The 25,075-nt window shown below is 43.4% G+C and overlaps 1 protein-coding gene across 1 annotated transcript; it reads right to left on the bottom strand.

Annotated features, from left to right (window-relative positions):
- Positions 1–156: 156 nt before the first annotated feature.
- paplna (papilin a, proteoglycan-like sulfated glycoprotein) lies at positions 157–24,996 on the bottom strand. Its single transcript, XM_084568391.1, has 27 exons — positions 24,871–24,996; positions 23,082–23,144; positions 20,964–21,067; positions 17,360–17,420; positions 17,150–17,252; positions 16,896–17,026; positions 14,350–14,473; positions 14,158–14,238; positions 13,883–14,055; positions 12,683–12,806; positions 12,465–12,591; positions 11,097–11,301; positions 10,758–10,934; positions 10,519–10,669; positions 10,098–10,178; positions 9,124–9,322; positions 8,786–8,870; positions 8,495–8,621; positions 7,350–7,785; positions 6,077–6,235; positions 5,864–5,991; positions 4,901–4,955; positions 4,638–4,784; positions 3,603–3,730; positions 3,331–3,439; positions 2,617–2,792; positions 157–1,828 (listed from the first exon to the last, which is right to left on the bottom strand). The coding sequence occupies exons 2-27, from the start codon at positions 23,136–23,138 to the stop codon at positions 1,650–1,652; spliced, it is 3,627 nt and encodes a 1,208-aa protein (XP_084424517.1). The 5' UTR covers positions 23,139–23,144; positions 24,871–24,996; the 3' UTR covers positions 157–1,649.
- Between the last annotated feature and the right edge of the window lie 79 nt (positions 24,997–25,075).

Here is a 25,075-nt window from a genome sequence, read left to right as displayed (position 1 = left end):
AAAGAGACAAGTTTCAAATTAAATCCATCATTTAAATTATGTTTTATGCGGCGTGAATTCAAATAAACAGGAAGCGACATCTGTGAAGCCAGCGGTGCATCTGCAAGCAAGACAACAACGACCCCTTAAAAAGAAATAAACATCAGATCAATTTATAGGACGCTAGTTTCATTCCTCTGCCTGCAAATCTCATAAATAAAACTCAAGGTATGTATTTAAAACTAGATCTTGGAAACAGCATCCAAGCCTGAGGTAAAGAGAATGCTGCTTTATAAAATATGATGTTTTCAAATGGGAGTTTTGCATTGGAGCATTTTCTCACCATGCTGCAGCCACGTGGATTAACCCAAACCAGCACTAACCGCACTGCAGGACAAAACATTAGGCCCAGTCTTAGTTTTCTCATGTGGTGAGAGTAGTTTATTCTGATAACAAGTGACTCTAAATGACATTCTGCATTAGTTTGTGGTCTTTGCTTCCACTCATCTGGACACTGAATGTCAATGGAACTTGTTTCATACGCAGCATCTTAAAATTAAATTATTTTTGGATGGCCGAGATCTATCGAAGTGTCCCACTGAGCCCCGGGAGTGTGACGGTGTGCCAGCACGAACCCAGAACCTGACCCTGAATCTGAACTTGGCCATCTTTGAGACTTTGGTTTTATCTGCTGCGACACGTTGTCCATGAACGGAGATTAAATAAAAACAGGCAAAACCTAATGAAAAGAAAAATGATCTGAAATATAATTTAGTGCAAAATCTGAGTTAAGTTTGTCCAAAGACTTAAAAGCTTCCACTGTTGCCTTAAAACTCCAACTATATATTTATATTAAATATACAATGGTACCAAAAGATGTCGTATTTGATATATTTTCTCATTTTAAATGGTTCTTATCTGTTTACCTCTTTGGACTGAATTTCTGTACAGAGGATCAGTCTAATCTCAGAGCTCATTTCACCATAACCTTTGTAAAGATACCAGCTCATCCCTCTCCGATAACGACCTAAAGAAGCCATAAAATAAATAATTTAATTATAAAACACCTGTGCCTAAACCTGCGACATTAGCAGCCTAAATGAAGCTACCAGGAAAACACGTGGCACAACTTAAACGCATAGACCACCTGAGAGAAAGATGCAGCTGAGCGACACATTTAATTTGCCGCATTGAACGACTTCTTATGGAGCAACCTGGAGGAGCAAGTTGTTCAAAATCCTTCAAGCCAGCCCGGGTTTTTATCAAAATAGTACTTTTATTATCAAATTACATAAAAATAAACAATATGAAGTGGAAATAAAGAACACAGGATCAGTGAATCACCAACAACAGAAAAAAAATAATAATATCCTCTGAATAACCTGAAAGGTAAAAATCATCATGATTCTCTAGAAAACAGAGAACACACGGGTCCAGTGGGTGAATAACTTATCTCCTCAGACACTTTAACAGCTTTAACTACATCTACAGTAATCTGTCCCTTTTGTTAATGCACTGATGAATTTCTGCACAGCATGGTCAGTGTTTAGAGTCCTTTTGGCAAAAATGCAGCAGTTCAGGGTTTGTTTTTTTTAAGAAAATAAAAATGCAGTCCAAAGCTTCTGAACACTCTCCCCAGACTCCTCCTCCTCCCGTCCCACAGTTGGTAATTACACCCTGCGCGTCCATAACCCGAACCGACGGTACCTGTCGTTCCTCAGCGAGTGCCTGGTGCAGCTGGCGCAGCAGAAACTGGAGTAGTACGAGTTGGAGCAGAGTCGCGCGTAAACGATCAGCTCGCAGTTGGCGAGCTCGGGCTGGTCCACGCACTCTGGAGGCACATCAACGCCTGCAAGACAGGAGTGATGCAACTCTTAGACAAAAATCATAAAGACAGATTTGTTTTTCAGTAGCGGATAAAGCTGACAAGAACGGAACAAGCCTAGTCGCTTCTTCACCTGCATGCTGCTTTTTCATCCAAAACAAACACATCGCTTGTTATGATGAACATTCAGACTCCAGGTGGAGCTCACTTTCTGATAAACAAAGCCAACCCAACCATGACACTAATCCCTGACATGTTTACCTGTACTCGGTTAAGCCAGCCAGTCCAGACCACATGTTGTGGCATCACTAGATTGCTTTAATTCTGTTTTATAGTAAAGCATCATTAACAATCACAACTTGTCTGAAGATGCTTTGCAGAATCCAGAGCCTGAAACCCCAGGAGCAAGCACCAATGCAACCAAGAAAAACTCCCTTTTGACCTCAAGCAGAACTCAGGTCATAGAGAGGAGCTCATGAGCTTGACGTCGGCCAAATAGAGAGAGAAAAAAAAAGAGGTGGGACAGAAGAGAAGGGAACAAGCAGATGAGTTCATACAAACACCTGGATAAAGCAAACATGCAGCATGTAAGAGTACATGACTCTAGGTGATTAGGGAGATTGATAATGGATAAAAATGAATCGTAGGAGAAACAATTCAACAGATTTATGTAGAAAAGGTACCGTTACAAGAACCTAGACCAGACCAGGCACCCCCACCCCATAGCAATGACCCTCCTTGATGGCAGCAGCCATCCCCAGCAGGATGCAGACAGAAAAACGCTTTAGGAACAACTTTCTTACTGTTCTCACCTTGTTGTGTGTCTTTAATGACCCTCACTTCGGCGGTGGCGCTCACGGAGTAGATGCCAGTGTAGGCGTTACAGGTGTAGGTGCCCTCGTCCGAAGGCTTCACGTGATTTAGGATCAGGCTGCCGTCGGGCGACATGAGGATGTCACGGCCGTCGGGACGCACCGGCACGCCGTTTCTGCAGTTAAAAACAGGACAAGAGAGTTTACCTGTAGGGGTTTGATAGCAGAAGATAGCAAAAAAAAAAACCCCACAAGCTTCTCTTTTGGATTCCTGTGTGTTGCGTTGAAGTGGTGAAGTAAATGGGGGGACAAACAAAGGGGGACTTGGGGAATAAAATATAACAAGCTAGGGAACAAAAGGCACTGCAGGGAAAGGGAAGGCACCCAAAAACAGGTCAAGGACCAAAACCAAGCTGGGAAGAGGCAGAGGGGTGACAGGTGAAGTTAATGAGGGCCGAGCACACAAGGAGAAATCAATCCAACAATTAAAGGAGGACGAAAACACAGGAAGTAAGACAGATATACAGATGTAATCTAAATATTTTAAGGAAGTTTTTTGCATATTGAAAGACAAGTATCAAACAAAACGGGTCATTTGATGTCCTTTTAATAGTAGCCTTTCTGTATTTGTGACTTTTTAATTGCAGTGTTGTGCATGCCGTACCATTTTTTGGGCCTTTACTTTAACATGACGTCTACTGAGATCATCTTTACCTGGACCAGCCTATGTTGACGTTGTCTCCCGACACGACGCAGGGCAGCAGAGCTGTGCTGCCTTCTGACACCTGGATGTTATTGGGAGCTGTGGTGATCCTCAGGTCAGCTGGAGAATGAAACCAAATAAATTGTGCAGCATGAGCAGGGCTTCACGTGGTCTCTGATCTTTACTGACGCCTGCTGGTGATTATGTGGCATTACAACATCCACAGGATCATGATAATCATAGTTTTTAGATGTTACTCATTTAAAAAGTGATTTAAAGTCACCTTGGACTCTGAGCTGCAGCTGCCTCTGCTCCAGCTGCTGCTGAGTGGAGGCCGTACACGTGTAGACGCCAGAGTCGTCGCTCTTCAGGGGGCCGATGATCAGGGTGCCGTCTGAATGTTTGGTAAACCTGCAGCACAGCAGCATTCAGGAGCTCTGGTTACACTCATATCTTTTCTTTTTTTTTTGTGGGTTTGATTAAACTCTTCACAAAGCCTCAAGACCTTGTGCTGTTCTTCATGTTTTTTTAGTTGTTCCTAAAGTGTTTTTGCGTGTGTCTGTGTCAGGCTGCATCCTGCTGGGGATGGCTGCTGCCATCAAGGAGTGTCATTGCTATGGGGTGGGGGTGCCTGGTCTGGTCTAGGTGGGTGCTACACGTCTAAGTAACATCCACACCAATGAATGCCAGGTCCAAAAGTTTCCCAGCAGAACACTGAATTGTCACAAGATGGTCGATGTTATTCACTTCTCCTGTCAGTGGTCATAATGTTGTGGCTGATCGGTGTACATCCTCACATATTCACAATTTTCTCCCTCTTTCTGCTTGTCTAATCAGCTGACTACTGGAGTGTCAATCATGTCTGTGCTGTCTCTCTGTTCCCATTTTAATTTGAAACTGCTGCAGCCCTGCTCCAGGTCAAGTTAACAGGGGTCCACTCCTCATCCCGACCAGATCTTCATCCCGTCCAGATCCTCATCATCACATTCCTCTTAGTGTGCACAGTATTAACTAAAATCTTTACTTTCTTTCCTGATTGAACCTCGTGCATTGTGACGTTCCTCTTTTACTGAGCATCAGAAAACCCTCTGACTCATCCAGATTAAGTTCAGTGGGTAATATTAATGTGGACGGTTGTGTGTCCACTGATGCATCTTTCTGTGCATTAATTAAGCATATGCGTTTCCTGTTTTTACTGCTGCAAGTAAATGATTGTTGGACTCCTCTCTTTGTCTTTTCTGATTGATCTTGCTGGTTATTAAGTAAAAAACACTTTCTGATAAGGCTTTGAAATGAGATTCATTAACCAGCAGATTACCTGGAGTCACTGATGGTCTGTCCATCTTTGGTCCACTGAATGATGACAGACTGCAGCGCTGATGGAGGGACTATTGTGCAGGGCAGTCTGACTGTTTGTCCCGCTCGCATTTCCACCACAGATGAGCCTGAGCGCTCAATGCTGAACCTGAGAGAAATGACAGGAACGTAAAGCCAGTGCCAAGGATTGATTCTTCCCTCAGAGCCTCACACATTTACGAATACGCTGGAAATGATTCACTGACACCGAGACAGTGTTGTTACCTCGGGAGTGGGCCGTCTCGGGGCAGCGAGGTAGGGCCCAGCGGAGGTGATCCTTCTACACACGATCAAACACACAAGAGAGGGAGAGAGAGAAAGCTTCTGTAATAACTCACTTACATAATGTCACATTAACGTGTCATGCGTGAAGAACTTTCCAAGGTCAGCGTGTTCTGACGCAAAACCAGGGACATCGGCTTCACCCCAATCTTCTCGACTTTCGCGTGACGGACTAATTGGGACCAAATTAGGGTTTGGACCGAATCTGGCCCCAATTACACGGCTGCACATGAGGTGAAAGTGTTCCCAGAAGGCCGCGCTAATCTTTAAAGAAATCCACAGAACAATCCGCGCTGTGTATAGTCATGTTTATTTAGGTGCGTTTAAATGTTTAAACTCAATTTCACTTAAATGCACCTAAATTATTTTCTGCATGGGGTCTCATGACAGGAAGTGATGGTGGAAGTGAGAGAGGAGAGGACGTGCAGCAAAGGGTACAGGCTGGAATTAAATCTGCACCACTGCAGCGAGGACTACACCGATCAGGCATAACATTATGACCACCTTCCCAATATTGTGTAGGTCTCCCTTGTGCAGGGTGTTGTTAGTGGGGGGAGCTTTGAGGGGAGGGGCCTCTGTGGATCATCCCACAGATATTTGATCAGTTTGGGATCTAGTGAATTTGGAGGCCAGGTCAACACCTTGTGCTGTTCTTCATGTTTTTTTTTTTTTAGTTGTTCCTAAAGTGTTTTTGTGTGTGTGTCTGTGTCAGGCTGCATCCTGCTGGGGATGGCTGCTGCCATCAAGGAGTGTCATTGCTATGGGGTCGGGGTGCCTGGTCTGGTCTAGGTGGGTGCTACAGTAGCTGTAACTATTGTGCAGATAATCTCATTTTAGTGTAAATACAAAGATATGACTTCTACAGAATAGCAGCTTCTTTACGAAACATTATTAACATCATCTTACCTGAGACAGACAGGTAAATGTAGCGGTGGTCTCGCTCCCGTTCCCGAGTGGCCACACACAAGAACCAGCCAGAGTCCGACTTAGTGAGAGGGCCGACTAACAGGGACCCATTGGGCTGCTGGTGATGCCTGAAGACGACATGAGCAGAAAGATGGAGAACAATAATAATAAAAACAAGAACACATTCAGTCACTAAGAGTGTTTTGAACTCACCTGTGAGTCGACAGAGCGACACCTTCTCTTCTCCACTCCACGATGACGGTGGACGACGGCGGAGGGCTGACTCTGCAGGGCAGCACCACTGTCTGGCCGACCAGGGCCTCCACCGTGGAGGGGTCGCCCTTATCGATGGTTACTCCTCCCAGGGTCAAACTGAGGGAAGCATGAGGGGATACATGGAAGGAAAGAAAAGGAGGAAAAGAAAGAAAAGAAGAAAGAGACATGTGGAAGGGAGAAAGAGAACGAAAGTCACTTTATGCTCCACTGTTGGTCACCAAAGCAAGCATAAAGAGCGCCCACAACCCGGCTTCAAGAGTTTATCAGGAAAAAAAGCTCAGAGGGGAAAAAGACGTCGACACACAAGAGACACGACCCAACATCACCCACGAAAACAAGCTGCCACCACACACAGGGTTTAGTGACGACACACGAACGAGGACATGAAGCTTCACAGCAAGAACCTTTATTAGTTCGATCCAATCACATCTAGATGGCAACACAAAGTGAGGCAAGCGGGGGCAACACTTAAGAGCAGCGAAGAGTCCCAGAAGCGTGAAAAAAAACAGTGGAGCCGTTCCGTTCGGTGGCTCGCTGCGAGGTTGTCGACTTCTCCTGACGTCGCGTCGAGGGTTAGAGGAAAGAAAACGAGGTGTGACTCTACGGAAGCAGGCGTGAGGCGTGAGACACCGCGGAGCAGCTTTGGAAAGCGAGAGCTCAGACTGACCAGGTCTACAAAACGTCCACATAAAAGAGCAGGCTGCATAAAATAGAGCGTGTAAAATATTCTGATGGACATTTGAAAAACAAGAATGCATGGTTGTTTAATATAATACTTGTGTTTACTGACTTTAAATGTATTGACTTCTCTGAAAGTCTTGGAAAAGAAGGCAGGATTTAGTCTTTGCTCTTCTTTTTCTTTACAAAAGCTTCTTTAATAATTTTATTATTGAAATGATAATGATGTAAGCTAGGATCCTTCATCTGGCTTAAATGAATTTGTAAGATAATTTTTTTTAGAGCAGGCACACTGATTAAAAAAAACAAATAAAAAACCTGAACATTAACTTCCTCATCATATTTCCATGATTTGTCTTTGGTTCTCCTCCTGCTCACTCTTCGGCCCCGTGGGGCAGAGTGAATTTGGGCTCCTTTGGCAGAGATAAGAAGGCTGTGAACAGCATTATGAGGCTGGTGGTGGTGGTGGTGGTGGTAGGTTGGAGCAGGGAGTGAGCTTCTCACCGTGCTCCCTGGATCTTCGGGGTCTTACCTCGCGGCCGGGCCGGGGTCCTGAGCGGCTGCGGCGGTAGAAGGCCGGCGTGGCCTCAGGTGGATTCTGGCCCTGTGGGCGTGCGTCGCTGCGCTTGTGGCCTGTCTGCCGGTGCTGGTGGAGCCGCCCTGGACTGTGAAAATCCTCCCCATGTTGCGTGACCGTGCGTCCGTTGACCCCGCAGACGGGGTCCTACCAGGGGTGGACTCTCTCCTAGGCGTCGGCTCTCCCGCGGGGGTGTCCCGCCGCTGGCTGGGCGCGGGGACCGGACACGCCCTCTGGCACTCTGCGCGGGTCATGAAGTTGTTGCTGTTGCCGTGGCAACCTCCGTACCAGAATTGCACGCACTTGGCGGTGATGACGTCGAAGTGGTACCTGGACACCCAGCTGCTGCAGGAGCCGGCGGCTCGGGGAAGGGAGCAGATGGACCGCTCGACTGCAGGGAAGGACACATCTGTTTTCATCTAGTGCAACTAGAACAAAGCTCTGTTTCTATCGCCAGTGCTTTGTTTTTAAAATTAATATTCTCTCACTGAATTTGAACTTTCTTTGCAAAAACTGCATTTTCAATTAGAGGCCCAACACTCTGAACTCACTACCTGACAGTTTAACCCTTTATGGGGCGAGGAACCATATTTGGTAACTTCAGAAGCATGTGGTTTTCACCCAGCCAATCAGAGAAGATCAAGACAACACCCTCAGGTCAGATCAGGGTCAAATGTCGTCTGCAAGGTCCAGCTCTGCATAACTGCTGTATTAGGTACCACAAAGAAGTGTCCTAATGTTGTCTAATGTGATAAAGTGTGTGCTGACAAGTGCCTGAATCAGCACTTCTGTTGAGGGCAAGTAAACCATATATGGTAAATTCATTGACCTTGATTTTAAACTACTTTTGTCTCTTTGTTTGTTACAGGCTGCTGTTGTTGCTTTTATTGTACATGCAGTATTGATTATGAACATTAATAAGTATTTTAATGACTGCTAACTGATGCCCGACAACAGACTGGTGTTGGAAATTAGCTTCACCTGTACGCACATGCACAAAACACTGGAATGCCGCTTCTGCAACTGTAAGTGTTTCTCTATACGAGTCTCTTTCAAATGAATAAACAATAAAAATAAAACACTCTTGGTTTGTATCTTACTGTGATTGGGTGGGTCGGGGCAGCCCTCCCCGTTGGGTCCTGCTGCAGGCGTGGTGCGGTCGAAGCAGCAGCCGTAGGTGGTGATACGGCACTGCACCGCATTCTCAGTAGGCAGAGAAGGAGCAGCCTGAGGAGAAAACATTAGGTACACTAATGAGAAATGAATGCATTCTAGTATAACACTCCCAATCTAGAGGTGTGAAATGAAAGCAAATTATTTTAAATGCTAAACTCTGTCCTGTCCAGCTGAGATGGAAACTAATAAGAATGATTTCTTCTATATATGCTTACAGTGGGTGCAGGGGCCACATACTCCACGCAGCCCTCCCTGTTGGGGCCCTGAGCAGCCGTCACACCATCTTGGCAGCAGCCGTAACTGAAAAGGAAGTGAGACGGTGCAATGAGTGAAACAGCCTGCACTGAAAGCCAAAAATAACAGAAACTACAACATCTCTAAGAAAACCTCAGCCTCAGTCTGGTCAGTTTGGGTTTACTATTCTGGTCATGCATGATGCTAATCATGGCCGGTGCGGTCACGTAGCTGTAAAAGCGACACCCAGACAAAGACTCTAAAACAGGCTCTGCATGAAACCTCGACCGCAGCGTAATGACAGGCTGGAGGAGCATACCCGGACTGAAGGCACGGCGGCTGGACAGGAGTGGGAGCTGGAGCCTGCGGGCAGCCCAGACCCTGAGGACCACCGGCTGAGGTGCGGCCGTCTGGGCAGCAGCCGTAACGAGACTGGCTGCAGTGGAGGGCCAGGGAGGAGCCGTGAGGGTCGTAGACTCTGTTGGTCTGGGTCGGGTCCCTCGTCTCTGGCCTGCGGGCTGAAACCAAGCAGGGGAGGATTCACACATGTAAACTAGACGTGGCTTTAAACAGATAACTGTGTATGAAGCAACAGAGACGTTCACACAGCGCTTTGCAGCTTTACAATAGGGTCTATTGTGTTTGAGGTCACACAGTGAGCCTGGATGCATGCACATAGAACTCTGACAAAACACTTCTCAGAACATTTCGAAATATTTGTTGATGGAAAGATAAAGGAGGGAACGTTGGAAAAGATCCGTGCCAGTGATTGGTATAAACAGTCTCTCTGGAAATTAGCGCACACAAGACGTCTAAAGGGACATTCCTGACCAGTGGCACAGCACATGGTGCTGAAGATGCCAGAAAATGCAAGAAACACGGCAGCCAGCGCTAGCACACTTCAGTGATTCGGAAATATTTTAATCAGGCAAAGCACGGCCATGGAAGCCTGAAAACATGTCAGTCAGGCCTGGATAATTAGTGAGGGGACAGACTGAGTGGGGGTGGAGGGGGAGGTGGGGGAGTGATGGAGGACAAAGTGACAGGAGTTATATCAGCAGACAGGAGGAACACAAGGGCAGGAATTTGTACAGTTTTCAGCGCTACAAAGTATGATGGGAACAATCTGAAGCTTCAAATTTAATAGATTGTTGACTAAATATGGCAATTTAAGTAGTTTATTTAATTATTCTTGACTTTCTGAGTAACTGGGAGATGCTGAAGCAATTTATGCACAACTTTAACACACTTCAGTTCATTCCAATGAGATTGTGAGTCTGAGATGAGTCTGACCTGTAGCATGATCTGGCACATAGGGCTGGAAGCCAGTCTGAGTGTTGTCGTGTCCTCGCGGGTCCTGAACGCTGGGAACAACTGCACCCAGACAAACAAAACAACAACAACAACAGGACAGTTTATAATCTGAGCGTGCGATTCAAGTAACTCTGTCGAAGGCTGGCTGTGACTTTTTCTTTGCACTTTATCATATGTTTTTGTCTTTGCATGTTCACCGCATGCTTTGGCTCTTAGCGAATCATTCCATTGTACTAAATATAGAGCTGCAAGTGTGTCAACAAACATTTAAAGCATTTGCAAATGACAAGAGTGCAAAAGGAGTGTGTGAAGATAAGTAGAAATGAAACCAGCAATCGAGAACATATGTTGCAGAAGATGCAGGGAGCCTGATGTAGGAGCTCATGTTACATGTCCTCACCCTGTGGGCTGTAGCAGGGCTGGGTGTTGCAGCGCTCCACTGTGGAGGGTTTAGGGTGCAGGTTGCACTGGTCCACAGGGTACAGGTTCCTCTCCTGGTCCGAGCAGATCACCTGACGCTCTCTGCTGCCGGAGCCGCAGCTTCTGGAGCACTGCAGGAAAAATGGAGAGCGGTAATCATCAATGAAATGTCGTCTTTGGTGATTATTCACAGCCATCGTATTGTTGCATCCCTCTCACCAGTCCCCACTCTCCGACGTGCCAGCTGATCTGTCTGGAGCAGGGGGCCATCTCGCATGGTTGGACGACGGGCGGGCGGAGCAAAGTGCTGCAGGATGTTTCCTCCAGCATCATTCCACCCGAACCCACGCAGGTCACTTCCCTGGTCTGTTCACCTGGACCGCAGGTCACTGAGCACTGCAGACACACAGATCATGGATCCGTTACTCAGCTGCTCTTTAGTTTGTGCTTTAGTCTGAGATAAGACTGAAACTTTATTTTGCAGCTGATTCTTCCCTTTAGATGTAAACCAGTGTGTCGTCCCAGTCAGCTAATTACGTCAAAGTAGACTTCACTCACCGCGCTCCATCCAGTCACGCGGTACTCTGCACACTTGTGCATGTTGCAGGTCTGCAGAGCAGGGGGGGCCTCGGCATAGGCGGCACACACGGCGTCCTCCACCACCCGGGGGCCCGAGGCATCGTGGGAAACGCACTGCACGCTGCGCACCTGAGAGCCTCCGCCACAGGTGACGGAGCAGGCGTTCCACTCCCCGGTCCTCCAGCTGAGGATCCCGCGGAGAGGAGGGAGAGAGTCAGTCTCTTCACCACATCAGAGTAAAACGAGACGACTGGCGGAAGGAGTTTCATTCCAAAATGTCGGAGAGGTTTGTTTCTGCTTTAACTTTTAAGTTTCCAACTTAAATCGAGAGGTAAACTTCTCTTAAGTAGTAAATATTCCTTGTTCAGACACAAACCAGCATTTTGAAATGAAACCCTTCAAATGCAATGCATGCTTATAAAAGGATGCATCGTTTTAAACAGATTATTGCTACAAGTTAATCTCAGCTAAAAAAACAGAAACAATTTTTCACTTCCTGGTTAGTTTGAGACTAATTACTAGAAGTAGTAACACAACTACAACCATCTCCCATCTTTAAAGTTAGCGTCTACTGATTGTGGTCTAACATGCAGTGAATGTTAAAGCTGCAGAATAATGAGGGTGCTGTTACTCGAGCTTCCTAAACATCTCAGGTTTCTGAGCTTTAAAGAAAAGAAGCAGGAAATACCAGAGAGTCACTGACTGAAGCTGAAACTATTTACTGTCACACCACCGTGTCCCACTCAGATGCACGCGATCCCACAAACACACGCAGCACGTGACGACTATTAACCTACAGAAACGTCATTAACGGACAGAGAGTTTTAGAGTTTGCTAAAGCTAGTCAGGCAGCAGCCCAGCTCAGGGATCAGTGGTAGAGGTCGGGAGGTTAAAGAGGAGAGGGGGGTCTTTGACGGAAACGTGGCATCCGATCACGGTTCAGTTCCCCTGGACGGAGGCGGAAAGCCCGTCTAAGATAAATTATTAAAAGGTTGAAAGGAGATCTCTGAGCTGGACAGTTGCCACCCTGTGCCGAGGGACAGGCTTTGCTAGAGTCAAACACATTTTAAGGGGGAGAGAATTTGTTTTCAATCATTTAGTAAAAAATATTGGCTTAATAATTACATCTCCCCCTGTGTTTGCAGTTCGCCACAGACCCTGGGTTACCTGAACACATACGCTCTGGGTCTTTCTGAGGATCTCCACAACTGTGGTGGATACAGGTACGCCATCCTTTCAGACAGTCATAACACACCAACAACAGTCAACAACAAGCTGCTCTGGAAGTTACTTGGATGAATGGAACAAAAACTACCTCCGGTATTTTATTCTGTGAAGTGTGTTTACCTGCGGCTCTGCGGGCATGGGTGGGGGTTGCAGGTACGGTTGGTTTGTGGTCTTGGCAGAGAAGCACACAGATAGTCGGGATAGGCCTCGTTATCGATGGTGCAGAAGACCAACCGAGACTGGTAGCCTAAAGAGGGAAGAGACCAGGTGTTGTTTTCCAAGAGGCGAGATGGCAAAATAAACCTAGCAGTAGTTCCAGCTGGTAGTCTCAGCCTGACCTGAGTCGCATTCTTTGCTGCACGCCGACCAAGATCCGAAGCTCCAGTAGTAGCCCTCTCTGGAGCGCCCGTTTGGAAGGTAGTATTCATACTCCACACCCTGGTTGGGCTCCTGGCTGATCAGCTGAGCGGACGGGGGCGAACATAGATGTCAAACGTCAACATCATCATTCCGGTAACTGCTGAACAGTCGTCTACAGCAGCTTGGAGGAATTTTATCCCATTCCTCTGTACAGAACCACTTCAGTTCTTCATTTATCTCACATGTAACTCATAACTACTTGCTTCAGGTCCTTCCACAATATTTCTACTAGATTAAGGTCAGGACTTGTTCTTCTTTAACAATTCTTTTGTGGAACAACTTACTGTATGCACTTGGGTTTGTTGTCTTGCTGCATGACTGAAATTCTCTTAAGATTCAGCTCACAGACAGGTGTCCTGACAATTTCTCTTAGAATTTGCTGGTATAATTTAGAATTCATTGGTCATTCACATAGATGTGTCTTGTGAAGATCAGACTGTAATATTGGCTCATTTTCATGAATAAACAAATACACAAGTAAAATATTTTGGTTTTATTTGCTTGATTGGGTATCTCTTTATCTACTTTCAGGACTTTTGAGCAGGACTTTAGTTAAATTTTTCATATTCAGCAGTTTATTTATCTTAAATGCTTCTAATCCTCTTTATGTTTTACCAGTTCTTGGGGGTTTCCTTGCTTCCGCTGCTGTGATCATCTGGCCTGAATTGGGGACTGGCCTCAGGAAGCAGTAGTGCTAAATACAGGAAATGCCAATCAGGCTGTACCAAGTGCCTTCCACATTAGGGGGATTTAGGTTATTTAATTTTTATACTTTGTGTAATTTATAGGACTTAAGTTTGATACTTTTGGCTTTGATTAATGGGATTTATTTTGAATTACAGACAGTTTTTTGCATTTAGTATGTTATGTGTTTTATGCTGTTTCTTTACAGTAAGTAACTGGTTGGATCAGCCTGTTTTAGATTTGTTGGTTTGTTAAGTTTAGCTCCTTTCAGGCCTTTGTTTATGGGCCCAGAGCTTTATTGCATGTGCTTTGAACATTAATTTTCCTTTTTTTGGAGGAATAATTGACAACAACATTAAGATCTCTGCAGTGTGAGGCTATTTATGCAGTGTTGATTCCTGTGAACAAAACACCTCAGTATCTCAGGATCTCACCTCAACAACCAGCGGTTCAGTAGTGGGTCCACGGCCAATGATGGTTTCTGGGATGTTGTCGCCCTCAGCACCTCGCTGGTAGTACAGCATGGTGCCGCCGATTGGTGACGCTCTGGAAAACTCGATTACCCAGTGGCCATTGAGGTAGTACTCTCCACGCAGGTTCTTGATAGCTGATCATTCATGTCAGTTTTGTTAGGTGGAGCATGACAAACTACAAAACTATGTAAAAAATTATTTCATTTGATCCCAGTTTCTAAAAAGTTAAAACTCACCCAGGTAGTTACGAGTGGCCACTGTCTCTCTGATGCTGATGGTTGTGGCTCCGACAGGGATGATGAACATCTGGTTGTAGCCTGACATGAAAACAGGATATAAACGTAAAGAATTTGGCTTTCCATGTCTTCCAGCTTCCTGCTACCTCAGAGGATGGTAAATGTTTTGCTGATTAGAAACATGCGTCGTACCAGTTGGTTGGTCGCGTACAGTGAAGGTGTTCTTGACCTGATAACAGGATTGGCCGTTGCCCCCACACTGCAGGCAGGGGTCCTCCTGCTGAGGAGACTCCAGCATGTTGTCGCAGCCCAGACGCTGACGAAGGCAAAAGGAGGGAAAGGTTTCATAAGCAAACAGATGGCCAAGACTCCACCTGAACTTTTATTCTATTTCATATTTCTTTGCTATAGATATAAGAGAGTTTCCTGAAAGATAACCGTTCTTATCTCGTCTCATCTCGTCTCATTTCACATTTCATCTCAAATCTTTCCTCTTCTCTTTCTATCTCATCTCCTCTTTTCTCATTTTATATCATCTCATTTCATTTTGTCATCCTTTCTAATTTCACATGTATTCTCACATCTCATCTCGCCTCATCTTATCTCATCTCGTCTCATTTCACATTTCATCTCACATCTTTTCTCTTCTCTTTCTATCTCATCTCCTCTTTTCTCATCGTGTATCATCTCATTTCATTTTGTCATCCTATCTAATCTCACATCTAATCTCACATCTCATCTCGTCTCATTTCACATTTCATCTCACATTGTTTCTCTTCTCTTTCTATCTCATCTCCTCTTTTCTCATCTTGTATCATCTCATTTCATTTTCTCATCCTATCTAATCTCACATCTAATCTCTTATCTAGTCTCACATGTAATCTCACATGTAAAGGCATCTCATCTCGCCTCATTTTATCTCATCTCGTCTCATTTCACATTTCACCTCACATCTTTTCTCTTCTCTTTCTATCTCATCTCCTCTTTTCTCATCTTGTGTCATCTCATTTCATTTTGTCATCCTATCTAATCTCACATCTAATCTCAAATCTCATCTCGTCTCATTTCACATTTCATCTCACATCGTTCCTCTTCTCTTTCTATCTCATCTCCTCTTTTCTCATCTTATATCACCTCATTTCATTTTCTCATCCCATCTAATTTCTTATCTAATCTCACATCTCATCTCGTTTTATTTCACATTTCATCTCACATCTTTCCTCTTCTCTTTCTGTCTCATCTCCTCTTTTCTCATCTTGTATCATCTCATTTAATTTTCTCATCCTATCTAATTTCACATCTATTCTCACGTGTCATCTCGTCTCTTCTTATCTCGTCTCTTCCCACTTATCTTTTCTATTATCTTGTCTGACTAAATATCATTTCTTCTCATTTTATCTCATCTCATCTTTTTTTATTTCATCTCGTTTTACCTCATTTAATTTCACATCTAATCTCACATCTCATCTCACATCACATCTCGTCTCATCTCATCTCATACTTCATCTCACATATTTCCTTTTCCCTACTAGTCTCATCTTATCTTTTCTTATCTTATCTCATCCCTTCTAATTTCACATGTCATCTCACATCTCATCTCATCTCATCGTATCCCACTTATCTTATTTGTCCTGTCTGACTCAATCTCATCTCATCTCATCCAGTCTCATCTCATCTTCTTCTTTCTAGCTCATCTCAGTGATTATTTAAAATCTGTCAGGAGAGTTTTCTATCTTGAGAAATACAATTCATTGCAGCATTCAGTACACACCCTCAGACATCAATTACATGTCTAGTTGAGTATAGTTTATTCATGTTGATACTGGCCCATATTAATAGCCTACTTACTCATATTATTCCACTGAGATCATAGTTTTTTAACTGTTTTCGTTTAAAGCAAGCAGTGGCATTGCACATAAAAAAGTAAACATTGCTAGAGTGCTAGACCACAAAAGGCAGCACTCAAATCACAGATTAGCAGGTTCAACAGCCTAAACAATGTAAGACCCAGTTTAAAGAGTGTTGAGAGACTAATTGTTATGAAAATATATGTGGGAACACACTGTTTCTGGGAAAGTACCAATTCTAAAACCAGGAAAGAAAAGCATGGTTTCAAGGTTAAATCAGTTTTTTAAAACTCAACAATAGCATTCAAAAATAAATTCTGAGAAGAGAGCAGATTTAGGACCGCTGCATTGGTCAGAGGAGGAGATTTACAGAGATGTAAAGTCAGAGGTTAAATTTATGAGGTGTTTCATGGGGAAAAGGTTCATGGGTTGCAGCAATAATTGCATGAGAAAAAAGCAGAAGAAGTGTTTGACGTTACCACATAGTGAAACTAATCTTAGACCCTGCTGCTCCTCTGATTGTGTCCTCTGTGATTAATGAGGTGTAAGAGACGAGTTTGACTGCAGACATGAAGTTCCACCTCTGAGAGATTTCACTGATAGGACTCTGACTTACAAAACAAAATTATGAGCAAACTAGATTTCTCAGTACTTACTCACAGTAGAGGTCATAGAGCATTTACATAGTAAAATAGGACATCCTATCTAGCTCTAATCTAATTAGAAACATTTATACAGTATCTCAGGACCCACAAAATTGTGTATCCAGATAAAAAAATATTTTTTTTTTTTACACATCTTAGAATTGATTTTGGAAAGCACAGAAACTGAAACATCCTTTTATCTCCCCTTACGTCTTCACTTCTTGTGTTCCCTTCCACTCCAACCTACCTTACAGACTCCATCCACACAGATATCCCTCCGTCCTGGGTGACATGGTGTGCCATCAATCACGGCCCTGCGGTGGCGGTAGTAGAAGTTTTCTCCTCTTGGCATGCAGTTCAGCTCACAGGGATTCTCAGCTGCCAGAGAGAGGAGTTGGATTTTAAAGTTTAAAATGTTTCTCTCCATTGATTCATCTATAATCTCCAGTAATTACTAGTTACAGCCATTAGAATAAACTCTGCTTCACTTTTGCTTCTGACCTCCATAATACGGGAGCCACTTGTAGCGTTTGCCCTGGAAGTCAGTCCCATCGAACTGGGAGCACTGCTCTTCACGGAAATCTTTGGATCCCTCTGGACAGTCCTGTAGTGGGACGACAGAATGCAGCAGTGAGGTCAAAGGTCAGCGATGCAGAAACAGGCACAGGTTTAATTCAAAGTGAAATAAACAGGGAGAATGGGTTTGGTCACCTGGATGTTGCAAGAGCGGAAGGACTTGTCAGGTCCCACGCAGTTGTGTCCTCCATCCGTCCTGAGTGGAAAGAAAAGGAAACATGAAAATGAGGATGAGGATGAGAGGGAAAGTCACCTCATCTCACCTCAGCATGCCTCATCACGCCTCATCTCATCTCATCTCATCTCATCTCATCTCATCTGTTTTCATCTGTCTTCTTACTGTCTAATCTCATCTTTTATCATCTTATTTTACCTCGTCTTGTTCATCTCATCTCATCTCTTATCTTCTCATTTTGTCTGATTTCATCTCATAATTCTATCTCTTCTCTGTCTCATCTCATAAGTTCTCATCTTATTTTATATCCTTTCATTTAATCTCTTCTCACCTACTTCTCCATCCTCATCTCATTTTATCTCATATTTTTCATCTTATTTCATTTGATCTTATCTTGTCTGATTTCTTTTCTTCTAATTTCTTCTCATCGTATCTATTCTCTGCACATCTCATCTTGTATCTTCTCATCTCATCTCTTCTCACCTAATCTTGTTTTATAATTTCTCATCTTATTTTGTATCCTTTCATTTAATCTCTTCTCATCTCCTTTCCTCCACCTTCATCTCATTTTAGCTCATATTTTTTCATCTTATTTTATTTGATCTGAAATCTTGTCTGATTTCTTCTCCTCTAATTTCTTCTCATCTTATATAATATTTTCTCATCTTATGATCTTATCTTTTAACCTGTCTGATTTCATCTCATCTTTTCTCATCTTCTCTGAGCTCAGCTTTTCCAATCTTATTTTATTCAATCTTATCTTGTCTGATCTTTTGCTCTTCTCATCTCGTTGTGTATAATCTTTTCTCATCTTATCTTTTTTTTATCTCATCTCATATCTTGTTGTCTTCTTATCTTATCTTATCTTATCTTATCTTAGTAACAGACAACTAAAGGATTGCTGAAAATGAAAGCAGCAGAATCTAAGACATTCTGATATGTATCCTTTCTTCTAGTAAATCTCAAGCTCCACAAACACTTTGTTTATCACGACTTTCTGTGAAAAGCTTTTAAAGTCTCAAGCTGTGAAGAGAACCCAAGATAACAATTAAGTTGAAAACGTCATCCAGAGCCACAGGCCAGTGTTGACGAGTAAACTGAGCAACAACTTGCATTTTCACTTCTCATCAGTGCTGAAAAAAATCAACTGTTTTCTTAACACTTCATAACTGCTCCTTGTGGGACAGAAACATTTAATGACTAGGTGCAGTGAACATATTCAGATACAGCTCAGACTGTCTGCAGAAATAACAAGGTTCAGCTCTGACATTAAGCAGCATTCCTCTTTAATCTGTACCTGTAAAAATAAAAACGACCTCACAGCACAGCAGTAAGCCTCGACATCAGCCGTGCTGAACTTTGCCCAGACACCTGCCTGCACACCGGCAAACTGTGAGACGGCAGATGGTTTCGCCATCCGCCTCTCCAGCCCTGCTGATAACTCAAGATTGAGTCACCTCCAAAAAGTACCTGCCCTTAAGCCTAGAAACAACACACGCTCCTGTCGACACGCCAGAACTGACACTGAAACAAGTTCAAAACAGAATGTTTCCCTTACGAGTGGAAAATAAAATATGCAAATAGTGGCCGCTATTGATCACACAAACTAAAATAGTATATGGAGGACGGCTGACAAAATGACAACCTCAGGGTAGCAAGATCAGCCAGTTCTGTATGAAAATTAATGTGTAACGACGTGGGAGTTCCTGTAAAGCACACAATGATTCAACCTGTCAAATCACAGTGTTTAAAGGTATGAGTTCATCCAGTTATAATGGCAAAGGACAGATCTTCCTCCCTAATACTCATCCTTCTGCCGAAGAGAGGAAAACGACTAATTAACAGACCGTCTGCCTGACTCACCGACTCGCTGACTGCATGGACATGTTCAAAACCGGCACCTGAACACATCACGACATCCTACTTTCAGTCTTATTCATATCAATGTGGGCGAAAAACTACAGTTTGCTGTCACATAAATGCAACAAAATATCCCACAAAGTGAAAATGTTTGGACATGTTAAAGAAAGGGCTCTTTATAGACGCGTTCTGCCTGGTGGGCATCTTTCTTCAGAAAAAGAAAATCAAACTTCTGACGTCCCCCCACAGTAACCCGAGACACACCTTCATATTCGGCAGAGCATTTAATGTCAACAAAAGATGACGTTTGAGTAGAGAACAGAATAATGAGTCACTTTTGTCAGAACGTACTGCATATTAAACAAGATTAGAAGAATTTTTGCTGGCGTAGTTCCATTTTATCCCACGCCATATTTCAAAAGAGAGAACATTGAACTTTCCACTCCACTTTGTGTTTTCCTTGTGTCTGCAGTGGATTATACTTTTAAAAGCACAGATAAAAACTGCAAAACACTCAAAGTTTAAGATGAATTCAGCCCCTTTCAGACATCATGATGTGGGACCCCCTAAAAAAACGTCAGATGTCTACGAGTTGGATACAGTTTCACCGAAGGAAGATTTTTCCTGTAAACTCCTCACCTGGTTTCACTTAAACCTTAAACCCTGAGGCTGTTTTTAAAAAACGTACTACTAAAACAACACTCAGATTCAATCAGTAACAGCTTTGCAACTGTGAGGCAGAACTGAACTAGTTCTGAGCTTTTCTGATAAGAGACTCTTAAGAGATTTTTCCTTGAGTCCACATCCTTGCAGCAGATTGATGTTCAGCTTTGTCCAACTTAGATGCAACAGAAGTATATGGGATTAACAGCGTGCCATAATTCATATTTGAAGGCATTTTAATGCTTGCAGCAATATAAGGCAGCCTCTAAAGACACCTCTAAATATTACTGTTTTGACCTCTTAGATTTGAAGTGGGCTAAGCTAGGGTGGGAACGACTGGACTAAAACACAATTTATTTATTTTTTATTAATGTACTTTTAATTAATTGCAGGATCTTCTTCCACCTCCCTCCTCCTCCTCCTATTCCTCATAAACACAGATCACTTTGTGAGTTACATGAGGCAACATGCCAGCTGGATTCCCGCAATAACACCTCATACAACATGTTCAATGAAAGCCGGCAACAGCTTTATGACTCCTCACTCGCTCCTGTTATAGTCAGGCGTAAGAAAAAAAAAAAAAGCCTCTTCACAATGCAACTCAAAAATCTGCCAGAAATCATATTTAATAAATGATTAGAGGGCCAAAATCCAGGGAACATTATGTTGACTTCTTTAAAACCACTTTTGAAGTCTTTTCAGCCTTAAGACAGAAATGTCCACTCCCCATCCGATCCTCTTCCAACGGGCAACACCCAGCAACTAAGAAGTCCTTTTAATATTAAAGGGGCCCCTCCCTGCAGCAGTGTGTTCTGGATGTAAGACAAGCCCACGTCCTCCAGACTTCAAGGCATTCTTTTACAATCAAGATACAGTCTGTGCCCGTCAACCTCACAATTAGCTTTATTCACACAGGGGAACAAAAACCTGCGTGTGTGTGCAGGGCTTCACAATGAGTCGCGTTGGTCAGAAAGGGAAGGAATGTGAGCTCACGTGCAGCATATGTTTATGTGCATCAAAAACAGATAAAAGAATTGGCACCTGTGAGTTATGCAACGTCTGGTTCTCATGGTCACGCCGCTGCCACAGCTGCGACTGCATTCTCCGTAAGGACCCCACGAGTCCCAGTGATCCACGCCGGGCACCTGGATGCAAAGGACAGGAAGTTATATATATATATTTATATATTTTTAAACTGAAACTAAGAAGAAGTCCTAAATAAAAATCTACAATCACATCAGAACTGTGTTGCAGAGGAAAGTCATCCGATATAATCCAAAACAAGAGCAGAGCCACTAAGTGGACCATAAAGTGGGATTGAGTTTTGCAAACCAAATCATACATATACACACTGTTACATATAGATATTTTAGCCTTTTAGCTAGCTTGATTCAAAATGCAATGACAACGACAGGAATTAGCATGAGAGATTGTATTACTCCAGTTTTAGCTTCTCTTCATTGGCTCCCTTTAAAAGCCTCCTCCTTACATACAAGACCCTTAAAGGCCTAACTCCATCATATCTTAAAGACCTCATCGTACCGTATCATCCCAACAGATCACTTCGATCTCAAGGTACTTGTAGTTCCTAGAATTTCAAAAAGTAGAACGGGAGGTAGAGCCTTCAGCTATCAGGCTCCTCTCCTGTGGAACCACCTCCTAGTTTGGGTTCGGGAGGCAGACACCCTCTCTACTTTTAAGGTCTGGCTCAAGACTTTCCTTGTTGATATAGCTTATAGTTAGGGCTGGACTGAACCATCCCTTAGTTATGCTGCTATAGGCCTAGGCTGCTGGGGGACGATGCACTGAGCACATGTCCTCTACCCTCTTCTCTCTCACACTGAGCTCATATCCACTAATTTCTTTTCACTGGTGTCAAGCTCGTGTCCTCTAATCTCTTTTCTCTGGCACCAAGCTCCTATCCACTAATTTCTTTTCACTGGTGCTGAGCGCCTGTCCTCTAATCTCTTTTCTCTGGCACTGCGCTCCTATCCACTAATTTCTTTTCACTGGTGCTGAGCTCCTATCCTCTAATCTCTTTTCTCTGGCACCGCGCTCCTATCCTCTAATTTCTTTCTCTTGGACTGAGCTCCTGTCCTCTAATTTCTTTTCTCTGACACCAGGCTCCTGTCCTCTAATTTCTTTTCTCTGGCACCGAGCTCCTGTCCTCTAATTTGTTTTCACTGGCACTGAGCTCCTGTCCTCTAATCTCTTTTCTCTGGCACCAAGCTCCTATCCACTAATTTCTTTTCACTGGCACTGAGCTCCTGTCCTCTAATCTCTTTTCTCTGGCACCGAGCTCCTATCCACTAATTTCTTTTCACTGGTGCCGAGCTCCTATCCTCTAATCTCTTTTCTCTGGCACATGCTCCTGTCCTCTAATTTCTTTCTCTTGGACTGAGCTCCTGTCCTCTAATTTCTTTTCTCTGACACCAGGCTCCTGTCCTCTAATTTCTTTTCTCTGGCACCGAGCTCCTGTCCCCTAATTTGTTTTCTCTGGCACCAAGCTCCTATTCACTAATTTCTTTTCACTGGTGCCAAGCTCCTATCCTCTAATTTATTTTCTCTGGCACCGAGCTCCTGTCCTCTAATTTGTTTTCTCTGGCACCAAGCTCCTATCCACTAATTTCTTTTCACTGGTGCCGAGCTCCTATCCTCTAATTTATTTTCTCTGGCACTGAGCTCCAGTCCTCTAATTTCTTATCTAATTTCTTCTCTATTACTAGTCATGCAATCACTTGGGTAGAAAACAACAAATGAACCTTGTGATCTACATCTAAAATGTCTCTTATTCTTACTGTTTTGCAAGTAAAATGATGGACACTGGGATTTCTTAAAGACCTTTGTAAAATAGCATCTTGTGTCATCAGCAAAGAGTTTGACTCTTACCTCAATATATACAGTTTATAGAACAAATAATCACATATCAGAACCAGTAAACATTCAGTTCTGGTATTTGTGGTTGAAAATGACAGAAATCATCAATCTGCTCATTGATTATTTGTCTAAGTGCTGCAACTCTACTTTACATGTGAACTACTCTATAAATTGTCATGGTTTAAAAGAGAGACATCCAAACTTGGTGTCTCAGTTTTGGTTTGTGACTTTTTTATGCGGCTTTCTTTTTGCCCCCTCCTTTTGTATGCATGGGAGTTGTACCGTGAATGCTGGAGCCAGGAGCAGCTGAAGGATTAGCAGAGGAAGCAGCATCTTCATTGTTCCCTGGAAAAAAAAAGAGAGAGAGAGAAGGCATCCAGAGTTTAGTCACTGTGACTAATAAAGGCTGTCCAACGTGGGGCAACTTGGAAAACAAGCCGGGACAACGAGAGTGAACAGTCATTGATGGGATGTGAAAGACTAAAGGGGAGCTATAAGGATACTGTTCTGGAGGACAGTCTGGAAACCAGTTTTGTTTCCTAAAACATTTCCAAGTGTCAAACACGGATATAAAACTGTTTTTACTTGAGCTTTGTTTTGCAGCAGCCGGTTAATGTTTAATGAAAAGCTGAAACTTCAACGCTGGCTTGACGGACACACTCTATGCTACATTTAGGTGTCAGTTTTGGAGTGGGATCCAATCCAAAGAGGAGCAAGTTGTCTCCGGGTGAAACATTGGTTATATAAGGTGGTTTTCTTTGCCTTCTGTGATAGTAATACATCTAGGCCTCTATTATAAGATATCCTTTATAACTGTGAGCACTTTAAGCATCAGGCTTAGCACTTCCTCCTGCTGTCTCGTCACTAATTGCTTAACCAAGCAAAAAATGTTGCCTTTGTTGCACGTGGAGAGGCTGTTTGTTTGCCCTCCAGAGCAAATGGTGGATTTCCTGCACCCCCAACTCTGAAGGTGGAGCTGCCAAACCACCTCTGACCTGTCAGCCATGACCACCGAATGCCCCGACGGAGAGGAAAAGATACCCCGCGGGCCAAGAAATTAAATGGATGGCTGTGCCAGGGCAAAGTGAAAGCATGTAGTCATCCCGCCTGTCTCAGACAAACACTCAAAGAGCCAAAGGCCAGAATTAAGCAACAGTGTTATGGTAATGGGTGGTGGTGGAAATCTGAGACGGTGCTGCCTGGACCTGCAGCTTCTTAGTGACTCAGGATTTCATTTATCGTCTTCTTTTTATTTGCATGCATCAGTTAATAATGTCCATAAAACCTAGTTATTTGCTCTTGTCAGATCCAAACTCTAATATATTTAATGTGCAATCAGATCAAACTGAGGAAGACAGAGCTAAGTGACAACCAGAGAAACTGATCAATATTGGACATTTTTGGTTAATAAATTACTTTATACGATGAACGTTGGAATTAACAAATGATCCTCAGCAAAACTGCACGTGACACATTGTCAAACAAAGAAATGGTCCATCAAAACGTTAAAATATGTGATTACTGATGAAAATCTGAGACTGATCTTGATCACAATAAGACACCGATCTATTGAGATTCCTGCATCTCTGTTTACCAGCCTCTAGCCTCGAGCATCACGTGTTTTTATCCAACCAAATTAACAATTATTCGTCAGTCAATCAGTCAGTCGGGGCAAGCAGCGTCTTGCGGGAACCTTCTCAGGCTGGAAACTTCTAATTGAAGCCTCAGTGAAACATGCCTGCTGTTGTGATATCCCTATGAACATTACATAATAAGGTGAGTGTATTATTGCGTTGTCTCTGCGGGCTGCGGGAGACATGTTCTCCACGGCCACTTATTCCATTTAAAATAAAGACAGGTCATAAATCAAACGTTTTTATTTTAATTTATTAACCATTATCAAAAAAAAACAAAAAAAACAACTTGTATTGTTATCTCCTCTGGTGAATATTTCCCCTGAGCAGTCAATTCCCCTAAAGTCCAACAAAGATCCTTAAATTGAGCCAAAAAGAGAATCTGACCCAAGAAGAAGAGACTTTAAATGTGATTTAGATGGATTCATCTTACTCACCCCGTTCACTGGATTCAGAAAGCGGCTTCTTAGAGTCCCAAACCGCCGGACCCGCAGCAGAACTGACAGCTGGCTTCTCTCCGGAGCTTTGGCTTGAAGATGCGTCTGAACAGAGGTGCAGTGTTCTGGAGATATATGAGGAGGGCTCTCCGGCTGGAAACCTCTCTCTCTCTCTTTCTCTCTCTCTCTTTCTCTCTCTCTCTGT

This window comes from Chelon labrosus (genome assembly GCF_963514085.1).
Source record: "Chelon labrosus genome assembly, chromosome: 20".
NCBI classification, from domain to species: Eukaryota; Metazoa; Chordata; class Actinopteri; order Mugiliformes; family Mugilidae; genus Chelon; species Chelon labrosus.
The sequence above is the reverse complement of the archived record's forward strand: the minus strand, read 5'-3'. Positions and strand labels throughout refer to the sequence as shown.